The sequence below is a fragment of the Argopecten irradians genome, chromosome 12, assembly GCF_041381155.1.
Source record: "Argopecten irradians isolate NY chromosome 12, Ai_NY, whole genome shotgun sequence".
Lineage (NCBI taxonomy): Eukaryota > Metazoa > Mollusca > Bivalvia > Pectinida > Pectinidae > Argopecten > Argopecten irradians.
This window is the reverse complement of record NC_091145.1, coordinates 11,693,567-11,718,732: the sequence shown is the minus strand read 5'-3', so window position 1 is coordinate 11,718,732 and position 25,166 is coordinate 11,693,567. Positions and strand designations below refer to the sequence as shown.

Sequence of the window (25,166 nt, the reverse complement as noted above, 5' to 3'; positions counted from 1 at the left end):
GAGGTATACAGTACATGATTTTGTACTGTTTTCATGAATATCTTATTTTCATTCAAAGAAAAAAATTGCATTGCAGTAATTATGCCTGTTACCCCAGAAGGAGAAATTCATTACTTCTCTTCATGTACTCGGACAAAATGATACAGTATGTTCCTTTCATATTTCGAAGTGAAATTAGCAGCAACAAAGATTGTATTAACATTTTTGAGGACCCACAAGGCTTTTCATAAGTTCTTTTCAAAAGATCTTTTCATAAGTTCTTTTCAAAAGATCTTTACCGGAAATTATAACCCGTTTGGCACAATAGAGTTATTGCCCTTACAATGTCTATAATTTTAATATGCATGTTATTGGAAATTAATCTTTCAATTAAATTTGTTTTAACAAATGATGTGTGGATCTATTATTCAAGCTTTGCCTATCAATGTTTAGTGATATAAAATATGTTATTTAGAAATGTTGATTGTTCTATTTACGAAGTAAAGTGCTATACAATTTGTTATTTAGAAGTGTTGGATTGTTCTATTTACGAAGTAAAGTGACATAAAATCTGTTATTTAGAAGTGTTGGATTGTTCTATTTACGAAGTTAAGTGATATAAAATCTGTTATTTAGAAGTGTTGGATTGTTCTATTTACGAAGTTAAGCGATATAAAATATGTTATTTAGAAGTGTTGGATTGTTCTATTTCCTTCATCACCCGTAGAACCAGTTCTTCCTGCCACTGCTGACCCACCACCTGGACTCCCACGGGTAGACCTTCAGATCCCTCAGATATCTGAAAAAAACCACGAAATAATAAAGCAAAGACACCAACAAATGTTTGTATTTAGATTATCCACTATAATAGTTAAAATCATGTACATACACATACTAATAACCAAAATATATTCCAGGGTTCTGGACCATGAATAAATTGAAGTTCTTGTTGAGCCAATTCAAAATGGTGTATCTTGTTAACATTTATATATATTCGATATTTTCGTGTACTGTAAGCAAACTAAATTTCGTGTCGACTGATTTTCGCGCGTCCATGCCTATTCACGGAGATTATGAGACCTCAATCGCAACATATCGGAGAAATTTCCGGCAATCTTCGGAAACATATCACACATTTCCGAAGATTGCCGGAAAATTTTCCGATGTGTTGCGATTGTATAAGTCGCAGAAATTAATTTTCTCATAGTTTTTAGTTTAAACGTATTTTATTGCAAACAAATTTACAAAAGGATCGGGCACAAGTTATTACAACTTATAAAAGCCCTCTCCCAACAACAATGACATATAAATAATTATAATTGCTTTAAATACATATAAAGTTAGATAATGAATAAATATATGAATATATTTTTAGAGAGAGAGAGAGAGAGGGGGGGGGAGAGGGAGGGAGGGAGAGAGAGAGAGAGAGAGAGAGAGAGAGAGAGAGAGACGATAACATTTTTATTATGGATGGGAAAAAAAATAAATATATATAATGTGAAAAAATAATACAAGCAACAATAGTATATATTCAATAAAGCATATACTGTGTAACGATATTGATTTCTCAAAACCTTTTGCTGCCCTTTATAAAATTTTGAACACATATGAATAATTCCGAATTGGTATTTGAAGATAGTTCTTGACTACCAAATAGCAGTAAGTCAAGATCTAAGGGAATGTTCAAATTTAAATTATTTAATTTCTGAACTAAAATGTTTCTTTCTACATCAAAAAGGACACACTCAAAGAAAAAATGATAAGCATTCTCACATAAATGTCCACACAAACAGCTCGGAGTTTCTGCAAGGTTCACTCGAAATAAATCATAATTTAAGGAACTACACTGGTGCCTGAGCTTAGTATGAATAATATTAATTTTGCGGTCGCCGATACCAAAGAAGGGAGGAGGAGAGATATGGTTAAGAGGTTTTAGATAATTTTTAAAAATGGTAATTGAAGCTGACGATCTGACAGAATTGTCTAAGGAGTTCCAACAACGAAGTGTTGACGGTAAAAATGAAGATGAAGTTGACGATAATCTATAATATGGGATTCTATAATTATTTATATTTCTCAATGGATATCTGACATAATCTTGAACAGTAGAAGGAAGTAGGGAAGAAAGATATTCTGGAGTTTGATCGTTATGCATCTTATACAAAAGTTGAAGTTTTCTTCTCTTTCTTCTATCCGATAAAGTTTCTAAACCAGTTTCAAATTGTAAGGCATGAACACTTGCATAAGATGGAAGACCCGTGACAATTCTTGCAGCTTCGCGTTGAGCTTTTTCTAACTTTTCAGCTTCTAAAATAGTACAACCATCCCACAATTCACAAGCATACTCTAATATTGGTAAAATAAACGTTAAGTAAATTCTCAAGAGAGCATCTCTTCTTAATATAAATTTCAATTTTCTCATAACATTTATTTTCTTCATAACTGAAGAGTATATAGCTACGACATGGTCCCCCCATTTTACACTAGAGTTCAAAGTTACACCCAAATGTTTATGACTATCCGTAAAGTCTAAAATATTTCCGTCAAACACAAGTTCTAACATTTCATCTATTTCATTTCTAGTCGAGATAAAAAGTACGTCGGTTTTATCAGGGTTAAAAGTGACCAACCAGGTTTTGGCCCACGTATTCACAGCTTCAAGATCTCTATTTAGGATAGTTTGAATTTCAAAACAGGAAGATGAGGAACATTGGAGAGAGGTATCATCAGCGAATAGACGAGATGCAGAACAAAAAATATCGGATATATCGTTTATGTATATCAAAAATAAAAGAGGTCCTAGGATAGAACCTTGCGGAACTCCGGCATCAATAGAGCTCAATTTCGAGACGGATTCATTTATGCAAACCATTTGCTGCCTTTGATTTAAGTAGTCCTTTAACCAAACGATCACCTCACCACCAATTCCATATGACTTTAATTTTACTAATAGACCTTTATGCCAGACACGGTCAAAGGCTTTAGAAATATCACAAAATACAATACAGGTATGTTTTTTTTCCTCAAGAGATAAACAAATATTATGATACATTTCTATTAATTGATAAACAGTGGAGTGACCTGGCAAAAAACCCGACTGGTATTTATAAAAGAAGGAGTTTTCATGAAAATAGTTATAGATATGCTTAAAAATGACACGTTCAAAAACTTTACCCACAGTTGATAATAGAGAAATTGGACGATAGTTCGATGGAGAGTGCTTGTCACCCTTTTTAAATAATGGCATAACTTTTGCTAGTTTCCATGACCTGGGGTATACACCAGTAGTTAGTGACATATTAAATAATATTTCAAGTGGTTTACAAATAGTGTTACAAACATTTTTTAACATATGGTGACTGATTTCATCATGACCCGAGGCCTTGCCGAGTTTCAAAGTTTTTAAGACATCTTTAATTTCACTATGATTTAATCTAATAGTATTAAGAGTTTTATTGGTTTTGAGTGCTACATCGGGGAGAGGGGTAGTACTATCATCAATACGGGTTATACTACAAAAATAATCATTTAACAAATTAGATTTATCTTCATCGCTATTTACTAAATTGTCACTAGTCAATAAGTGAAGTACCACTAGATTTCATAAGTCTTTTAATCAATCTCCAATAAGCCTTGGGATCAGAACAAAAATAAGTATCGATGATGCCATGCACATTTTCATAAAAACTTTGACGACTATATTTTTTCATATTGTTAACCTTATTACGGTGTGTTTTGAATTTTTGTATATCTCGAGAATGATTAGAAATTCTTGCTATTTTATGTAGTCGATCCCGAATTCTGATTTGCTTTCTTAATTCTGACGTCATCCATGGTTTGTCATTTGGCCTGATTATAACATCTTTAATAGGTATACACTGAGCGGCAAAATCTATAAAAATTATGGTAAACATCTCACATGCGATATGTACGGATTCAGCATTAAGTAAAGAGCTTTCCCAATCATATTCAGATATAAGATTATTTAACTTAAGAAAATCTGCTCTTTTATATAACCAAATCTTACGTTTATACACTGATTTAAAGGCACACGGCAATTTAACACTAACTACACAACCTTCATGATCACTAATATACCTATCAATATTTAAAACGGATGAATCATTATAGGGTACGGAATCACTTAACAGTATCGGATCAAGTAAGGATGACCTAGTTTGACCTATACGTGTAGGTTGCTGTATAACATTAGATAGACTAAAAGAATTAATAATGTCAATGAAAATATGATTTTGTGCAACAGTTAACAAGTCAACGTTGAAGTCACCGGTGATGATCAAATTTGGTGATATATCGAAAGCGTCATGTATAGATGCTCGCAAGTTATCCCAGAAAGGTAAGACAGAATGTTCAGGCCGATATACGGCACAAATAATAAAATTAGTATTTTTAAGTTTGACTTGTATCCATATAACTTCATCACCCGGATGTTCAAGTCCTGCAATATCTTCTATATAATCGAACTTATTTCTGATACTTTTTACATTAAGATGAAATACTGAAAGTTCGTCAATACCAGGGCCTGGATTTGATTCAACATCCATACATAACAATAAAAGAATCAACAAAGTTATAGAGAATTGACTATTACGAAAACATAAAAATAATACTCTAATTAGTGAATTAATAACCTTTTTGAAATGGTAAATGTTAACTTTTTGACTTTGATATCTACGTAAACACGATGATGTACAGTTACCACTACTATCATAGTCATCACACGACAGCACAGATTTAAGCAAAAGAAGAAAAATAATGTTTTGATTCACAAACGTTTGTAAGCAGGTAAGGTAGACAAACAGTACACTAGAGTACACAGCTGTTTTAGACAAACTGAAAAAGGAATCCGGTTTGCCAGTAAAGAAAAGAAATTTTCTCATACTCTAATCGTCCGAGGAATTCGCGAAATTTAATCGCATGTGACAATTAGTTGATTTACAATATACGTGTAATAGATGTATGCGGAATACCTTTTTGATGGTTTTCTCGAACAGTGTGTGCTGTGGGTATTTTTTCATGTCCTCAATATCTGCTGCTGATACTGACGTCACTGGGAGGCTCCCGGCGGGGTAATTCAATAAGTTGTATATTGGCTGGTTAATACCACCACCTGAAAAGTATGCTTGGAACATTAATTAATAAGTTCTTATAATTATGTATACAATTTGAAACAATTCGCAATATCAAAATATCCCTGGAGGCTTGAAATAATTTTTGCCAAAGTTAGCAGGGGATTCATACCAAAAGTTTGGTCAAAATGGTCATATGGAGGAGCGACGAAGCCAAATGCCGGGCATATCACTATGTCTAACTTCTGACGCGTCCAGGCGTCGTAAAATTCTTCCCGATATTGCTGAAAAATAAACATTTTTCTCTATTGCATTACAACAGCACATAAGAGCAGAATAGCATCTCATGTGCACTTTGAAAATAAAAACAAAAACAAAAAAACCTTACCGTTCACTTAATTCCATATATACATGTATGCTATAAACAAATTTAACGTCATTTTGAAATGTTACATTCAATGTACTGCATATTCTATTTCAAGACTTTAAAGATAAAATAATAATGTCTTTAATTACTTCATATAGAAATATAGCACATATAAACTGGATTACCTGACTTAGTACGAATTCTCTCCACTAGGCTTCGCTCATAAATACTGTATTTTCGAAACAAAGAGAAGAAAAACTACGGCAGGCAATCCAGTCTATTATTTTCTGAGCAAAGCCTGCCGGGGAGTAGAAAAAACAAGGTAGGTCATTTATAATCCAGACACTATCTGTCTGTTGTACACTTACCCCGACCTGGGTGTTCAGTCCCCACCATTCATTCACAGATCTACAAATACGTGAATTGGACATGATCAAAGTTCGAAACATACACGTATACCACATACCAAACGCAATCAAATTTTAGCGAAAATTGACCAAATGATGAATTAGCGCATTCGCAATACCTGTTCTATCACACAGAAATATTAATTTATGTGTGTTAAGCATAAATGTTTTTAGCGCTGATCTTTATAATTATTATATGTATATAACAACAAGGGAGACTACTCGTGGTGTTTTAGTCAGGACGACGTGAACTCCATACGTGGTTGTCGTTCTTTGCTTAGCATTGCGCATGCGCCAGTTAGAAGAAAAATTTTCACTGGGCGCCATTGTTTTTCATTCGTGGGTCAGTGCGGAAAACCACCACCCATCCCATCTTCCTTTATATATGTCAATACCAAGGATCTGCAATGATGGGGCAGGCATAATTCGACATCCATCTTTGTAGCCCTGGGTATATTTTTTGAGATATATCTGATTGAATAGTTTAAGTACAAGTTTGTATTGTACTTTAATGAATATGATAGTTTTTATTGTAATTTTTTCTCGTCATTTGTTAAATTAATAAATGGCATATTTCAATTTCAATCGGAGTCTGGTTTTATGTTTTTACCCAGGTTGCAAACAGAGCACATCCTTTATTCGATGTAGCGCTAAAATGAATTAAGTCTCTAGAACTAAATGCACTAAAATATGATAAATTTAAATCATACTTCAATTATTTTCAACTTAATACATAAACAACAATATAATTACCACTTTAGTATATACCTTCGTATTTTTTGTAACCCTATAGTACAATTGAAAAGAGATATTTAAAAGAAGACCTGTTTTCTGCTATTTTTAGCATACCTACCTACATCCTATCATTGATCGAATCATCTGTCCCTGCATAGGGTCCTACAATGTAGAATTAACCTTTAGTTAGTTACAATTTTAGCAATGGTTAACTTTGTATAAAAGTTAGAATTTAATGAAAACCTGCACTTGCGCCTATCGAATTCTGCTCCATCGCTCCATACAGAAAGGAGGAGTATCACTTTGGGCTGTACTGCAGCCTTAATCACGGTGATAAGTAAAATATTTCGTATGAAGATACTTAGTAGGGTCCACTGCATATTACATGCTATTCAAAACGTCAGATGTTTTCTGGATTCATGGTACTTTCTTAGATCAAGGCCTGGCTTCCTAAAACTTTCTCAGGCAGATTCTTTAATCAAGTCCCTATGTAAAGTCATTTACTTGAGTAAAAATCTGTCTGAGGATCGTTTTATGGTGCCAGGCCCATATGGTAAAAATTGAAATTTCCATTCTGAAGTCTTACTAAATATTGGAGTGAAAATAATATACATGAATATTTTTGCAGTTTCTGTTGCAGTTTTTGTTTGCAAAGCAAGAGTTTGTGAATTTCAGTCCGAAAAAAAGTCAAATATTATATAATCCCCTAGTTAAGCATTAACATACAATTGATGGAAATATCAAGTTCAATATTTAAAACTCCGACTAAATCAGATTTTAGACTCTTTTCGGGTACAAAGATATAAAAAAACAGCTTTACCTTCCGGGATATCTTATAACGAGGACAGCAACTGATATATCATTGTGTCTGCTGATTATAAAGTACTTGCTTGTTTGAATACGTACCTTGGAGAGGAACCCAGTAAGACTGGCGAGAAAATGACGGACAGGGACCGAGCGTCCATTGCTAAACATCATCATCTTTATACTAGGGTCAACTACATCATCTTTCCTGAAAACATGACGGAGCATACACTTTGCTAACACGATGAGAGACATGATTAATAATAAAAAAATATCCAAAATACATGTACATTACTTTAACTCGGCATATTAGTAAATGATAACTCATAAATAAAAAAAAATTCTTCGATATTTCCAATTTTCAATTGTTCATTTCTTTGAATCTTACGGTTCATCAGAAAAGGTGCAAGTAAGATTAATATAATCTTACATGGATCTGTGGACAGGGATATCTCAAACCGAGTGAAAGATTTTGGCTAATTCACCCGAGCCTTATCGAGGGTTGACGGCCATAATTTTTCATGAGGGTTGAGAAAACCCTGCCCACCTGACAAACCAATATTTTATTCTTTTTCTCCCATACTTTAACGAAACATTATGAAAATGCAGTTATGTAGAAACATTTCCAAAGTGCTGTCATAACGTCACAATGCGTCAAAATTTATGGCGTCGCCGTATGTAATGATGACGTCACGTCATTGTCTAGCGTGTGGGAGCTGTCTTTTTCCTACCCTGGTAAAGGACAGAGTTGTCTTTTCCCTAGCAACCGCGGTATATCCTGTCCAGTATGGGAGGAATAATAGAATCTTACATGGGTCTGTGAAGTGGACAGGGATATCTCAACCCGAGTGAAAGATTTTGGCCGGTCAACCCGAGGCTTGACGAGGGTTGACGGCCAAAATCATTCACGAGGGTTGAGATATCCCCCCCCACTTCACAGATCCATGTTTTATTCTTTTTCTCCCATACTTAGTAGAAAAAATGATGAGATTCCACTTGGTTTCAAACTTTTTTCATCGCACCATTATCTCAGGAACGTCGTTATGCGTCAACATTGATGACGTCATCTACAATGCGCGGCAAAGTTACGCCGCATGTATTGATGACGTCACGTTATTGTCTAGCGCATGTGAGCTGTCTTACACCCCCTGTGTAAGATAGAGTTATCTTTTCCCTAGCAACGACGGGATATCCCTGTGAAGTATGGGAAAAAGAGTTATCTTTTCCCTAGCAACCGCGGGATATTCCTGTGAAGTATGGGAGAAAAAACCTACCTTAGCGACCACCTCTATGTATAGACCACCAGTGTAATTAGAACACTCTCTTAGGAGTTCGAAATTACAATAAAGGCCACATGACTTTAAAGATATTTATTCTTTATTCTGAGATATTTTTTATATATGTGAACTATATAGACCGATTTGACTGTAAATGTTTACTGAGAGACAATAAAGAGTTCTATTTTGTTGTTAATATTCACACCTGTTTGGATGTTTTACTTACATATATCCTCTTATGGTCTTGCCTCCATCTCCGCTCAACACCTTCATATACAGCTTGGATATCGCGTATGGAATCCTGGGTGGATCAAACGCTACAACCTACGTGTTAAAACAAAATAAAAAAGGTCAGAAGCGCAGTATAATCACCATCTTAGGTACAAAGATGAAATCTTACATGAATGTTTTTTTCTTTCTCGAAAGCAATTGCGGAAAGTTATCATACACGTGTATACTTGTCACTTCTGCTATTATCTAGAAGATTGGATATATTTGTGATACATGATGTCCATGGGCCTTAATCTTTATGGACCTGCATTTAATTTAACATCATTTTTGTCCAAGTCATGGGTATCTTGACAAACTACGTATACTGATACATTTTGTATGTATGTATATTCATCATCCCTAGATAAAGGAACGACATTGGGTGATACCCTTTGTCCTTACCGCGAGTCCTTGCCCTTTATCCTTACCGTGTGTCCTTGCCCTTTATCCTTACTCTGTGTCCTTATCCTTTGTCCTTACCGTGTGCCCTTGCCCTTTATCCTTACCGTGTGTCCTTGCCGTTTATCTTTACCGTGTGTCCTTGCCCTTTATCCGTACCGTGTGTCCTTGCCCTTTATCCTTACCGTGTGTCCTTGCCCTTTATCCGTACCGTGTGTCCTTGCCCTTTATCCTTACCGTGTGTCCTTGCCCTTTATCCGTACCGTGTGTCCTTGCCCTTTATCATTACCGTGTGTCTTTGCCCTTTATCCTTACCGTGTGTCTTCCTTCCGCCCTTTATCCCACCGTATGTCCTTGCCTTTATCCTTACTGTGTGTCCTTGCTATTTATCCTTACGTGTGTCACCGTGTTACCGTGTCGCTTCTACGTTTCTACGTGTGTCCTTGCCCTTTATCTTCCTTTACCGTGTGTCCTTGCCCTTTATCCTTACCGTGTGTCCTTGCCCTTTATCCTTACCGTGTGTCCTTGCCCTTTATCCTTACCGTGTGTCCTTGCCCTTTATCCTTACCGTGTGTCCTTGCCCTTTATCCTTACCGTGTGTCATTGCCCTTTGTCCTTACCGTGTGTCCTTGCCACTGTATCCTTACCGTGTGTCATTGCCCTTTGTCCTTACCGTGTGCCCTTGCCTTTCCAGCAATTCCTTTGTGATCAGGACCGCTCGTCTACAGGCCGGGACAGGATCCAGGTATCCGTGACTGGTGTAGTATCCGATACGGAGACGCCGGGTGTCGGTGAACTCCTGGGAAATAAATATTAACACGCATCTTATTTGCGGTGAAATTAATTTATTGTTCTGTCTGGGTAACCTTTAGCTGAATGGCGATGAGCGATGGTAAATTTATTGTTCTGTCTAAGTCATCATTAGATAAATGACACTTTATTTTTTCATGGGAAAGCGTGCAATGGTTCAAATTTTCAAAATTGGTTCCCCGAGTGTTTTCCTTTTTATTTATTTTTTTTTTTTTAATTTCTGAACTTAATAAGTTGTGAGCCTTCTCTTAATACCAAACATGTAAAGTAACTTGCAGTAGAACTTATTCTGTATAACATATGCATATTGTTACAATATCCTAAACTCCTATAAATATAAACTTCATTTATTTAACATCAAATGAGAAACAAGTTATGCAACTTATGTAAATCACTCTCGATAGCCAGGATGTAAGCGCGCGAGGGGTCTTTAGTGTGGGAGGAAACTCCGGAGAAAACCCACGTGATCGGACAGGTGACCCCTTACCTTTTCACGTCCATGCCGGGGATCGAATCCCGACCGGCTTGGTGAAAGGTGAGCGGCTTAACCACTACACCACCCGACCACCCCTAAACTCCGATTTATTCGGCCAACTTCATATTGCCACAAAGCTTATAACTACAGTAATATAATCCAAGAAATAATAGAAAAGATAAAAAAAAAAGTTTTCGAAGAATGAAATTTGAGCACATATACACCGGAACCTGTCTTTGAAATGCGTTGGTTCCAGCCAGTTTGCTCCATTTATTTGCATACCTTCTCTTTGAATGGAATAGGAGGTATAGACGGGTCCAATTTAAAATGATGGGGTGTCAGCATGGCTCGCATGAGTAACACCACTCCATCCACGTCACGCGCCATTGGCCCTCCAGTCCCCTGTACTGAATAAAAGGTCAATTATGCATCCTCCATCTTGTCCCATAAACAACAAAACATAGATTTGTGTAAAATGGTCACAGGATAGTGACATTTAATATCTTCATGAAAGATATCGAAGACAAACAAATAAAGATCATATTGACAAGGGCATAGCATTATCCATATCAAACAAATGTAAAATAAAGAAAAGAATGAATGATGTGAACCATAACGCTGCCACAAAACCAAGGTTTCAAACAACATTATGCAAATTCAGTTTGCATTCTCAAATAGCAAATATTAGTGGTCGTATCGGATGGCAATGATAGTAAAATTTGACTTGTTATATGGGCCTAGGTATTTCTAACTATTCTTGTAACATGCATGTGGAGAAATAAGAATGTAAAAGAAATTGTCAGCCGTTAGGCGCAGTACTAGTGCAGACTTACCAATATTCTGTGGTTTTGTTAAACTTCGCATCCCTTTGGTACTGAAAAGTCAAACTTATTATTGTCTTGACAGTACTACATATTCAGGCGTTTAAAACCACATCAACAACACAGATGTTCTGGTCAAAGGTAATTTGAATCATTTCTTAATTGCAATTTTTAAATACTTAAATTGAAAAATAAGGAATGATGACAAATAATAAAAGACTCCTGACTGCGTCCATTAATTTACTAAATATCAAAATCTTAAACGAAGTAAAAATTAAAATTCACAAATATCAATACAAGTTAACTGTCAATTTTATAATTTTGTATTCATGTCGAATTAAGATGTTTTGTGTGTCTGGCAAGTCATTTAGCTGGACACATTTTATATTTATGTATTTATGCTCAGTAACTTTATCTAATATGCGATGATTAAATAGTAAAATAAATACTATGAACCGGAACCGGAACTAACCTGAGCCGACCGTATGTAGGTTTCAAGCCCGTAACACCAGAGAAATGACTCGGTATCCGGATACTTCCAGCTATGTCGGACCCCAGTCCCAAAATGGAGGCTCCAGAGGCTAGAATAGCTCCCTCCCCACCGGACGAGCCCCCGGGGGTGCGGGTGTGGTCATGAGGATTGAGTGTCTTTCCGTAGATTGGGTTTGAACAATCGAAACTGTCCCATACAAGATAAAAGTATTGTCAATGTAATATTCCATGATAATCTTTTACAAAGATGCTCCACCGCCGACAGAGCATAAACAATAGTCATCATTTGAACAATAATTAGTGTTTAATCATACATATATGTCTAATTAACACAAAAATAATATAAAATATTGTGTTTAATTTTTGGTGCATGTGCAATCAGTACTTCATTCCATATAGGGTATGGTGAAGGGATTTTTTTCGGGATGCAATCAATTACTTTTGATATTTTTATCTTGAAGTAAAATTAGGTGCTCACACTTTTCAATGATTGTAATGGTGTAAAGTACGGAACCTTTTGTAATTGAAGAAAATTACGTATGCGTCTGCTCCTGTTTTTCATTGAGAAAAACTTCTATTTGTCAGCGGTGGAACATCTTTAATCGAACTCTAGATTGACAATAATTTACTTTTATTGAGTTAATTGTAGTTATTGTATATTTCTGTATGTAATGAATGGACATTCTCAACTCTAATGATCATGTAATGCGTTTAACATTCTTTGTACAATAGTATCAACAGCTTTATTGCATGGAAACCAAGGTTATGCCAAGTCCTTTTCATTTGCGGCACCACATAAAATAATATGTATTTTGATATGTAGTTCAAAATGAAATTGTTACGATATTCAGACATTTCACTAGGAACGATTTGCAAATCTTAAATAAAAATCATACCTCAACATGGTCTGTGGAACATTGGTCCTCACGAATGGCACAGCACCTTGGTCCTTCAGTACCTTCAGACAAAGGTCAAAGATTCCGGTAACGAGAATGAAACATTCTATTTTATTTTTATAGAGACTGACAAATTGGAGAACATGTGCTAGGCCATCTTGGATGGATACACAAATGCTATATTTTATGAGTATTACTTTACTGCGAAATCAAATAGCGAAGTCAACCTGGCTAAAATCAAGTTGAAATAATGCATTTCTTTACACTATATCATAGTGTAATGAAAGGTCTTATTTGAAATTGGCACGTCATACATTTTTGTAATGCAACAGTACTTTTCAAGCTACATGTATGCAATGATTGTCAACTTTGTTGCTTGCATTGACTGATGATCAATTTAATGTCGTGCAATAACGTAGTGGTGATAGTAGTAGAAAGTACAACAAAATAATTGTATCGTTGGATTGATACACGATTTAGGTAAGGAAAACAGATGTAAATAGAACAGCATCAGATGGGGCCCGTTGTCCTGTTTACGAAGTCACTATTACACAGCTCTAGATTTATGAATATGGTAAAGAAATACAGATGAACCTGGGCGAGAACAGCGTCATATGAGGCGGCCGGTTGTCCTATGAATGAAGTCACTATTACAGAGCTCTAGATTTATGAATATGGTAAGGAAATACAGATGAACCTGGGCGAGAACAGCGTCATATGAGGCGGCCGGTTGTCCTATGAATGAAGTCACTATTACACAGCTCTAGATTTATGAATATGGTAAGAAATACAGATACCTGAACAGGTCATAGATCAATGAAGTCACTATTGCTCTAGATACTATTTAGATATATGATATGGTAAGGATATACAAATGTACCTGCACGAGAACAGCATCATATGGTGCCGGTTGTCCTATCAATGAAGCCACTCCAACGGTCGAGTCCTCGTCCTGGTAACAACAGTAGACATTTACCAAATATAACTATACTTAGTAACTGGGTAAAATGGAAATGAAATTATTGCGTTTGAAGGCAAGAATTTTTGTTCACCGTTTCACAATTACCTTCAGAATTGTTATCCTAGAAAGACAATACTTTTTGATATATCATAGATGGAATATATTTTGTCTTCTTGCTTTCTTTCTGTTTTTGTCTTGCTGACTTCACTTTAGAGTGCTACCTCTTCAACGTGGTAACAGAAGTCTACTGGTCAGAAAATTGACGGAATCAACAAGTATTCACGAAAGAAGTGAAAGTGACGATTGAATATGTTAGGAGATGTTGATATACATACCTTTATGAAATAGTTTTCCTTGACACTGATAGGCATTCCGTGTAAAAGTTTTTTATTTTCTTTTTGTGTATCGAGCGATTCAGCCAACTCCTAAAACATCACAAAGTGAAGGTAAGTCAATTTACAAGTCTAACATACACGTCAGCTCTGAGCATCAAACACAGCATTTATATTGAACAGCCAAACATACATTACAGTACATGGAGGTTTTGAAAAGACGAACAAAACAACAACAACGCCCCCTCCTCCCGCCCCCACCCGAAAAAAAGATATGAGGACTATCAGAGTAACAAAAATGCCAAAGTGGTACATGAAACATTCAGGTCTTTTTCATCATTGCTGGTTTTTTTCTTCTTTAATTTCATTTTGTTGTTGTTGTTGTTGTTGTTGTTGTTGTTGATTTGGAGTGACAAAGTGAGCTGAAAATAAATATCTCCCTCCACTTAATATGTACAGGTAGCTCAGATTACATCTATGCAATTATACAGAAATATGTATGAGACATATTTTGATAGCATTTTATAACTTTTAAAAATTAAAAACAATTAATATAACAAACCAATGCATCTGCGATGGGTTCTGTGATGAAATTCAATTTGTCATTTTCTTGGACTGCCTGAAACAGACAATGTACAATGACATGGTGTCTGACACGTAGACAATATAACTCTTTATATTCACATCCACATGCAGCAAAACCTGTCTTAGCTTAATAAATAATACTCTCTCATGGTTCCAAACGGTCAATTCCAACACAATCAATATGACCTGTGTATAAAGACCACTTGGCAATATGGATCACATGTCCCTTAGGTGGTCTTTATAGCAATTTTAAGTGGTTTCGATAATTGATATTCAGTACATATACAAATTTATAAAATGATAAAAAATATGCTTTATGAATATGCTACTTTTACTGCATTATTTACCTTCAAAATCAAAAGTTTTTTGTGTCTACTATAATGATACTATGAATACAACATCAAGTACCCTGTTTAGGGTCCCATCAGAGAAAATTATCATTGTTTCTTCAAGACCTCAACCGCAATGCATCTGTTCATCATTATGCTATTGATACCATTTTGGATGCAAATTCAGATCAAATAGTTATTGGTGGAACATTGATGCCCACTGACGTCAACAAACACTCCACATGCTCATCAACGTCCTCGTGTTTTATTAAAATGTTGCTACTTTTGACAACAAAGAATAAAGAAGAGATATATGTGCCAATCAAGAAAAATCTCCAGACATAATAGAAATACACCAAAAGCTAATACTAATACTAATAAAACTTTTTATGGCTGGGTGTAAAAGTTTCACTGGAAAGGTTAGCGAGCGTTGAGTGTAGACTTGGCCATCGACACACCTCCTTGGAGAAATCCATCACCGCTTGCGACTTACAACTCAACAATGGAAAACAAATATCCTGCTGGTCCAACATTATCAGTGATGGATAAAACGGCATTTTATGTTACACATCATAATGGAATATATGTAATATAAAACAATATCCAAAGCATTATTTGAAATGGAACAAATTCCATGTCAGAACAACACATAACAATTAGAAACTTGAATGTGTAAGGAACACTTTCCTGTACCAGCATGTAACACAACCTCCACGTTACAGACAAAATCAACGTCATTCTTTGCTTGATCTTATTTTAACAAAGGATGAAGATATGGAGGAGGATATTAGCTATCTGGCAGGTTTGGGGGAAAAGTAACCATATTGCAATTAGGTTTAAACTCATCATTCTTAAACAGAAAACACACATCTTCTATCAAAAGAGAAACTATTTCAAACGGCAATTCACAACTACCGTTGGGAACTACACAATGTTAACTGTCAACCACTTCTTGTAAGAAGGTCACCAGATCAGTCTTGGAATGCCTCTCTAGAAAGTCACCAGATCAGTCTTGGAATGCCTCTCTAGAAAGTCGCCAGATCAGTCTTGGAATGCCTCTCTAGAAAGTCACCAGATCAGTCTTGGAATGCCTCTCTAGAAAGTCGCCAGATCAGTCTTGTAATGCCACTCTAGAAAGTCACCAGATCAGTCTTGGAATGCCTCTCTAGAAAGTCACCAGATCAGTCTTGGAATGCCTCTCTAGAAAGTCGCCAGATCAGTCTTGGAATGCCTTTCTAGAAAAGTCACCAGATTAGTCTTGGAATGCCTTTCTAGAAAACTTTTGTTGGAATCTTCATCTGAACGTGAATGTTTGGAAATCCATATGTACAATGAAACATACATGAGAGAAATACATACATTGTAAGAAAATAGAAAACTTCACAGAATGCAAGACCGCCAGGAATACTGCGACAAGCAAAATGCCCAGTACAGAATCGCCAGAATTCAAATCTGACATAAATAGCATAGTCAAATGGACTGAAGACTGGAAAACGCCTCAATATCAAAAATCTTACCCAAAAGTTCATTTATCATTTTCTTTCTGACGAACAAATAAAAAAGTGACAAAAGAAAAAAAACTTAGGATCATTTTCAAAAAACTCTTTTCATGAAAACAATAATGATTTTATCACTGTACAAGGCCAAATGAGACCCATCTAGAATAAAACGGCATTTTATGTTACACATCTAATGTATGTGGGTCAACAGCCAAATTATTTGAAATGGAACAAATTCCATGTCAGAACAACACATTTAGAAACTTGAATGTGTAAGGAACACTTTCCTGTACCAGCATGTAACACAACCTCCACGTTACAGACAAAATCAACGTCATTCTTCGCTTGATCTTATTTTAACAAAGGATGGGGATATGGAGGAGGATATTAGCTATCTGGCAGGTTTGGGGGAAAAGTAACCATATTGCAATTAGGTTTAAACTCATCATTCTTAAACAGAAAACACCCATCTTCTATCAAAAGAGAAACTATTTCAAACGGCAATACACATCTACCTTGGAGAACTACACAATGTTAAACCACTTCTTGTAGGAAGGTCACCAGATCAGTCTTGGAATGTGTCTCTAAAAGGTCACCAGATCAGTCTTGGAATGCCTCTCTAGAAAGTCGCCAGATCAGTCTTGGAATGCCTCTCTAGAAAGTCACCAGATCAGTCTTGGAATGCCACTCTAGAAAGTCGCCAGATCAGTCTTGTAATGCCTTTCTAGAAAGTCACCAGATCAGTCTTGGAATGCCTTTCTAGAAAGTCACCAGATCAGTCTTGGAATGCCTCTCTAGAAAGTCGCCAGATCAGTCTTGTAATGCCTTTCTAGAAAGTCACCAAATTAGTCTTGGAATGCCTTTCTAGAAAACTTTTGTTGGAATTTTCATCTGAACGTGAATGTTTGGAAATCCATATGTACAATGAAACATACATGAGAGAAATACATACATTGTAAGAAAATAGAAAACTTCACAGAATGCAAGACCGCCAGGAATACTGCGACAAGCAAAACAGAATCGCCAGAATTCAAATCTGACATAAATAGCATAGTCAAATGGACTGAAGACTGGAAAACGCCTCAATATCAAAAATCTTACCCAAAAGTTCATTTATCATTTTCTTTCTGACGAACAAATAAAAAAGTGACAAAAGAAAAAAAACTTAGGATCATTTTCAAAAAACTCTTTTCATGAAAACAATAATGATTTTATCACTGTACAAGGCCAAATGAGACCCATCTAGAATATATGCTACGTATGTGGGTCAACAGCAGCAAATGGAACAGACATAGCTACCACTATAGACCGAAAAAAACTAGACCTAGAAACATTAACATTAATATAGACGAAAACGCATGTTATAGAGTCCTATAAACTGACCTGACAGACCTAGACACAAGCTATTTACACAGTCATGACCAGTCACTCACTAGAACTAAAGGAAACACTGTTATTATATAACATGGCACGACAACAATCAATGGGGAATTTTTAGTCGGCTAGTGGTCAATCTGTGGAACTCTCAGTCTATTCAGTAGTTGAAGCACCAACTTTGAACATTTAGAAAAATAATATGAATAAAACATTGATGTAATTGTGGCCAAGTGAACTATTCCACTATTAATTAGTTAATTTGTATATTATTAATTTGATTGTATTGTATATTGATACATGGGTTGTATATTGTTTTAATTTCATTTGTTTTTAAGTAATTTCTTTCAGGTCAATGTAATGTTGATGTCTCACTGAATTATGTATCACAGAGTGTGGTAAGTGCTCTGTGATATACAAGTAATGTATATATGTAGAGTGAGCTCACTCACTCTGCCTGGTGAGCTATAAATAGATTTTACCTGTGTATGTATGAAGTATGTATGGTCATGTGACTTGTCTTTGTGAATGTCCACTATTAAATGTACTGTCCATGTCCTGGGTGCATGTAGAGTAAAGTCCAGTGTTTGACCTTGACCTGACCTATCTGACCTGTTGTCTTATTGGTTAATATATTTTTGGAGGGAAAGTCTTTGTCCAAAAATTAGACAGTAGCTTGAGATCTGGGAAAGGAGCAACATCTCCCTTTTTGGAGATCTGCATCATGATACGCGCCAATAAGCTACAAACCCAAATGTAAGTCTAATACTTTTTATATTATCTTTTTACATATTATTTTGGTATCTTAAGTATGGTAATTCAGAAATGTAGATTTATTCAATTAATTATTGAGAAAGTGTATACATTTTGTATAGAGTGGAATTTGAAATAGATTGTAACTTACATTTGGCATATCTCTAAATCCAGTATGAATTTAGTAACTGTGTAATTTGTGTATGTGTTTTAAAAGTAATTGTGTATGGTTTTATACTTGTTACTGATTGATTTATTTATAAATCTTTCAGTGGAATCATGTAGATGTCTGCTATTGTGCTGTATACATTATAGTCATAAGCGACCCTTTACCCATAGTTGAGGTAAGCTACATACACATTATAGTTAGAAATGTTTTGTATATTAATCTGATAAAATAAGATATTATTGAATCTGCTATAATATGTAACACAATGTAATTGGTATATTTATGTGTATTTGGGGATAATATCTATTTTCCATATTGTATTAGTTTTTTAATGATGTTAAGTGTGCAAGTGGATTATTTCCCCTTGTTCGTAACAAGTGGGTTACTTCCCCTTGTTACCTGACAAGCGGATTACCTCCCCTTGTGTATATTGTACTCTTTATGTATATTTATAGAGTATAGAGTAAATATTTCTTTTTATCTATCATGCTAATGCATGGTTGTAAGGTAATGGTTACTACCTTTACTGATAGGAAATTATAGAGTTTTACTTATGTATTTGTATCTATATAACTGTGATATTTCGATAGAGATAACTTGTCTAGTGTATACGTTTAGTATTGTATGCTAGTTATGGTAGCGATCCTAATGTACTTTTATTTATATGTTTCAGGGTTCTATCTACATGTCTATCTATATCTATATCAATAAGCAGATACATGTACGTACATCCATTGTTGTATATGGACCAACTGAACCCACATGCAGGCAGTACAATATTTATGGTGAATAAATACCAGTGAACCCGACCCGGTTTTCCCTGAGTTTTAATTTCTTAGATCCAGTTCGCAACCCGGTTACATAATGTAGCTGTAAGTTTATATATGATGCGCAACCGAATAACAATGAGTTATGAACACAAAAGGCGCCATTATAAGCTGACGTCAGCTAACCATTGACATCTAGGAAGAGGTATCAGGTATCATGGATCAGATTAATTCAATGTGACGGAAATAATAATTGTTTTTCTGAGAAACATTTTCGCATACATAAATGTTTAAATAAGTTATATATATGACTTTAACACATCACGTGCAGACTTGCTGGCGGGATTTTAGACATTGACTCACCTTCGCTTGGTAGGCTAGGAGGACCTCCACGGCCTTCAGTTTACCAGACTGAAGGGCATTCTGTAGTTCCACAGCTGTCATGTTTAAAATATCGGCTGATAGTTTTTCGTCCACCTGTTCCTGTGAAATAGATGATTCAAAACGTTTTATTAAAACAAAATTTCCACAAGGTTTCATATCATTTTACGATATTGTTTAAATTTCTATGCATTTTTGTTTTGAATACAAAAAAATTAACAGATTATCTACAGAATAGAAGTAAACTATACTTGTAAAAACTCACACTTTAAGATACCATGTCTAAAACAAGTGGAATATTCAATTAATACGATCAGTACTGCTTGCTACACAACTTAATTCAGGAGAAACTCTTTATCATTTTTTATCTGATGAAAGATAGCTTTGGTCACATATTTCCCCCACTAAATTCCTTTTGCCAAGCTGGCCAAAAAACTTCTATTTAGAGCTTCGATAAAGACGTTTTGAAGTAATTAAATTGCTATAAATAATAAAGTTGTTTTTTGCAATTTTGGTTCAGAAACGTAGTGAACCTTTAAAGTGGATACCACCAAGGTGACCCGATTGCTATATATCAAGTTGACCCGATTGCTGTATATAGGTTAATGTGACCCGGTCGATGTATATATCGATTCATTTTGGTGATAAAATGGAATAAGATTAACATATGAAGAGTGTTAGGTAGAAAAACATGTATCATTTCTTCTTTGAGCTATTTTAAAACTCTTTGTATACCTTTGTGTACTTAAATAGAATAACGAGTATACCTGTTGTTTGTTTACATGTGCTCGAAGACGTCGCATGGCATCCTTGGCCTTTTCTTGTCTTCGTTTGATGATTTGACGGACAGTATACCGGCGGTAAGCCTTCTCAAGGTACAACAAGAGAGCGCTGCCGGAGGAGAATAATACCACGTATTTTACCCATGGGGGTACCGCTGTGACGTCAAAAGATATGAACATGACGTCAGCAAGGTGACCTAAAGTCTACTGATGCGGCAGTATCACTGAAAGTTAAAACATATTACAGGTGATTAAGGAAATGAAGAAGATTAAAATGTTAAGATGTGTGCAAACCGGTTACGGAGATTAATTTAAAGTACAAACGGAACATTTATACTCCTGGCCCCGGTTGTTCAAAGGATGATTAGCTTAATCACATGATTAGTGAAATTTTGATTTCTCAATTACAGAAAAAAATGTAATTATATCTTCACTAAAATCTATAGGTAAGTAACAAATGGCGTTTTTAAGAATCTTACGCAATTTTGTAAAATTTTGATAACCAGAAATTATTTTGTCTTGATTTGAAAATTTTCGTTAAACTGTGTTTAGCCTAACCATCTTTTGAACAACTTACGGAGCATCCGTCTAAATCATGCATGTTTTTTTTCAACTTTATGAAGGTTATTTGGGAGACTGCTCCATTTGTGGAACGCCTCGTATCTGAATGGCTAACTTAACTCATTCATATTGAAGTTGCAATTGCAGATACCTTGTAGTGTTAAATCGTAATGTGAGCTTTATTGTCTGTCGAGTTTACTTATTACGTTACAAATATATACGTGCATTTAGGAGCAATAATATACAAAATTTAAAAAAAATCACAGGCCATAGGCTTCATTCTGTGAATATGAAAGTAAAATAGTTATAGATTTGATTTTGCTAGCAGTTCTCTTAAATTACATGTGCGGTCATTTTGAATACAACGCATGATCCATTGTTACACCTTTTCCTTTCTCTTGTTAAGAAATGCCAAATAAAAAAAACAAGGACATAGTCATTCAGATCCCCCGCCAATGGAGATATCAAAGCTGAAGTAAGTTTGATTGTGGAGACTTATGTGTATGAAAAAACCCCAGGAAAAAGTAAGTTGATCTAAAGAAAAATGGAGTATAATTCAAGTAGAGCGGGGCTGCAATTGTTGAATCAGGTATACAGCCTTGACATTTATATTAGACTATATACACAAAGATGGGTGGAGTTTTGCAAAGTAACATTTACCATTTACCATGATATTTTCAGCAATGTTTCCATGGTAACGGAAAAAGTGCAAAAAATGAAAACCTAAAACTAGCAAAAGGTACTACTAGACCATAAGAACAATGTGTCTATGAAGTTTCATGGAAATATCTCTGCTGGTTTTAGAGTTGTGCTCCGGAAACGATTCTTACACAAAAATCTGCCATTTTCAGCAATGTTTCCATGGTTACAGAAAAAAGTACAAAAAGTGAAAACCTTAAAATAGCAAAAGGCACTACTAGACCATCAGACCAATGTGCCTATGGAGTTCCGTGCATATATCTCAACCAGTTTTCCAGTTATGCTGCGGAAACGAACCTGGTACAAAAATATGATATTTTCAGCAATGTTTCCATGGTAACGGAAAAAGTGCAAAAATGAAAACCTAAAATAGCAAAAGGTACTTCTAGACCATAAGAACAATGTCTATGAAGTTTCATGGAAATATCTCTGCTGGTTTTAGAGTTGTGCTCCGGAAACGATTCTTACACAAAAATCTGCCATTTTCAGCAATGTTTCCATGGTTACAGAAAAAAGTACAAAAAGTGAAAACCTTAAAATAGCAAATGACACTACTAGACCATAAATAATCACACTCTCTTGCACTTTTCCTGTTCGTTATTTAGCTATTCACGTTATCCACCTTTGCCCCCGAGTCTGTATAACGTACATCTTTCACATACATGTATATGCCATTATACTTCAGTGACGTTTATTCTTACCTCAGATCTTCCTGGTTAGTTCCACTTAACAATCCGATCGAGAATAAATAGTTGATATAGTTTTCTACGAAGATACCCTGTATCCGACACTAAACACCTGTATTGCGTATAGTGTCATAAGGTAAGTGTGAATCTAGTTTACTCAATCTCTACCCAGAGTTATCGTTCCTTACACTCACTTGCACCTCTGTTGAATTAACTTGCACTACATCCTCGGTAACCCAGGCGATATATACACTAACGTTAATATCCCCTGGGAGCAATCGCGACCTTCATCTCGAACTCCTGAATAATTAATGAGGCATTTTCATTGGTTCCGTCACGCACACCCATCGCATAATTTGACCAATCACATTAGACTTAACAAAACCGAATAGGTAGTCTAGAAATAAAGATGGCGTCGCCCTTTCAGTTTTCGAGTGTATTGGAACGATTTGCCATTCCGGTACTAAAAGAATTTCAAAAGAAAAGTTTTGAGGCTTTATTGGAAGGAAAAGATGTTTATCTGTCGGTGAAGACAGGTGGGGGTAAGAGTCTGTGCTATCAGGCCTTTCAACAATTATGGACAGAAAAGAATGACGGAGATTCAAATTGTGCAGTGTTGGTTATTTCACCACTTGTTTCAATAATGAAAGAACAGAGCGACTTTTTAGAATCTCGAGGCTTTCGGGCCACTTACATTGGGAAGGACTCGTCGGAAGATAATGACATTTCACAAAGTTGCCACAGAAGCGGCATGTCTTCATGGGCGCAGCCATTGATATCCATAAATATTTTCCCTCCAAGCCTGAGGAGTTCTCATTTTGAAAAAGTTATGTTGATTGGTTTCTATTTATAGAATGACGTCATTGAAACGAAGCTATGAGATCGAGTACGCCCACGGGTTGATAAGTGTAGCGTAGTGTAGTGCGATCACCCGTGGGACATATAAAACAAAGCTTTGGACAATCTTCACATAATAAAAAATTTTGAGAACACGATCTTTCATTTCAATAAACTTTATTGATAAAATTATCAATAGGATTGGGCAATAGACTAAGCCTATATAAGCCCTCTTCTAGCCAAACCAGAGATTTGACAAATTAAACCATATATATACATTGTACAGTTGATAAATTTAACAACCTATAAATCAAACAAATATTCGAACAATGATAAATGTAATTATTCAAAGAAGAACGGAATTCTATTAATATGCCATGTATTAATATACAATTTTGTGAAAAACACTTATTAATTAAAAGAACACTTTTATTGCTGGAAACTGAATTACACATACGAAATATACAATATATGATACGTACGTTGCTTCCTAACTTTATAGAAACCGACTTAAAACAGAAAGCGGCTAACAACAATATCACCAAAGTAGCCAATGTCTCTGACGAAATTTGAAGATTCATTTTAAAAGAACAGTTCGTCCCAATTTTTTTTTTTACAAGTTGAAAAAAAAAATACAGTTGATGGTATAGCGCAGGGATGTCCACTTCGTCCCGCATTATCATCATACACTACTAACTTTGTCCTGGTATGCCGTAACACTTGCAGATACTGATACGGAGACATCCTTGGAGATTGAAGGAAAGAAAGAATAAGCTGATCATCTTTTATAAAACATGAAGAGACAAGGCTTTTGTATTCTTGTTTTGTCGATTTATTTACGTCCTCTAAATAGCTAACGTCATTTAAGGACACTGCCATTTGCATGGAATGTGTTTGGGTGTATTATTGGTTCAAATCCATAACCTAGATGTCAAGCGGACTTTTGTGGAGACATATCACTTTTTAACCTGAATGTTTTTTAATGTTGTCATTTTAGGTAAATTTTGGCTATTCCCAATTTCTATATTGGGTGTTTCAACAAACATCTCGAATGTTTGGGCCACTAATACAATGCATTAATTCAGGAGCAAATAGTGATTTTCTTAGTTTTGTTGCCATCAGAAAATGCATACACAAATTCACTTTGTTGTCCCCAAAATTGTTAACAATAATTGGGTTTGGGTTTCTTCGTTGATAACTGAAACTTGTGGTTATGCTATCGAAGACTCTGAACAGCACACCCCACCTAGTGGCATATAATGCTGACAAGTGAAAAAGCAGTCGTCTCGCTCCAATTTATGCTGAGCGTTAAAATAAGCTGCAGTTTTAATTTAGACAACGTGTTGATTATGTGTCTCTTCCAGGGAACAAAGCCCTCCAACTTCGCTAGCCAAGGGTATTAGTCCGATTCTCTTTCTATTACCCTTGGCATATCTCACTTCAGAACGGGTGGTCCCGCACTGCGCCACCTGCTGGATCACCGCAGTTGCGCCCCTTCCATTTACGTAATAAGCAACCAATTAAAAAGCTCGTATCATTGTTGTATGGTTGAATAAATGGCAGCGCCCTATGAAACACGCGTGTTGTTTGCGACAGATTCAAAATACCAAAGATGAACATGTGTGTGAG

At 35.5% G+C, this 25,166-nt stretch overlaps 1 protein-coding gene across 1 annotated transcript; it reads right to left on the bottom strand.

Annotated features, from left to right (window-relative positions):
* Window positions 1-252: 252 nt before the first annotated feature.
* LOC138336193 (vitamin D3 hydroxylase-associated protein-like) lies at window positions 253-23,605 on the bottom strand. The gene is made up of 18 exons (XM_069285541.1): window positions 22,716-23,605; window positions 20,740-20,978; window positions 19,955-20,074; window positions 14,678-14,734; window positions 14,119-14,208; window positions 13,703-13,774; window positions 12,823-12,884; window positions 11,907-12,113; window positions 11,447-11,487; window positions 10,896-11,020; window positions 10,002-10,127; window positions 8,886-8,983; window positions 7,485-7,590; window positions 6,697-6,740; window positions 5,805-5,844; window positions 5,242-5,353; window positions 4,971-5,110; window positions 253-778 (listed from the first exon to the last, which is right to left on the bottom strand). The coding sequence occupies exons 2-18, from the start codon at window positions 20,932-20,934 to the stop codon at window positions 662-664; spliced, it is 1,752 nt and encodes a 583-aa protein (XP_069141642.1). The 5' UTR covers window positions 20,935-20,978; window positions 22,716-23,605; the 3' UTR covers window positions 253-661.
* Window positions 23,606-25,166: the final 1,561 nt, after the last annotated feature.

Coding starts and splice junctions, on each gene's coding strand:
- LOC138336193 (XM_069285541.1), bottom strand. CDS start 20,934: ATGTTCATATCTTTTGACGTCACAGCGGTACCCCCATGGGTAAAATAC. Junction 11,488..11,906: donor CCTACATACGGTCGGCTCAG/GTTAGTTCCGGT, acceptor TTGACTTTTCAG/TACCAAAGGGATGCGAAGTT. Junction 6,741..7,484: donor TTACTGGGTTCCTCTCCAAG/GTACGTATTCAA, acceptor TCTACATTGTAG/GACCCTATGCAGGGACAGAT.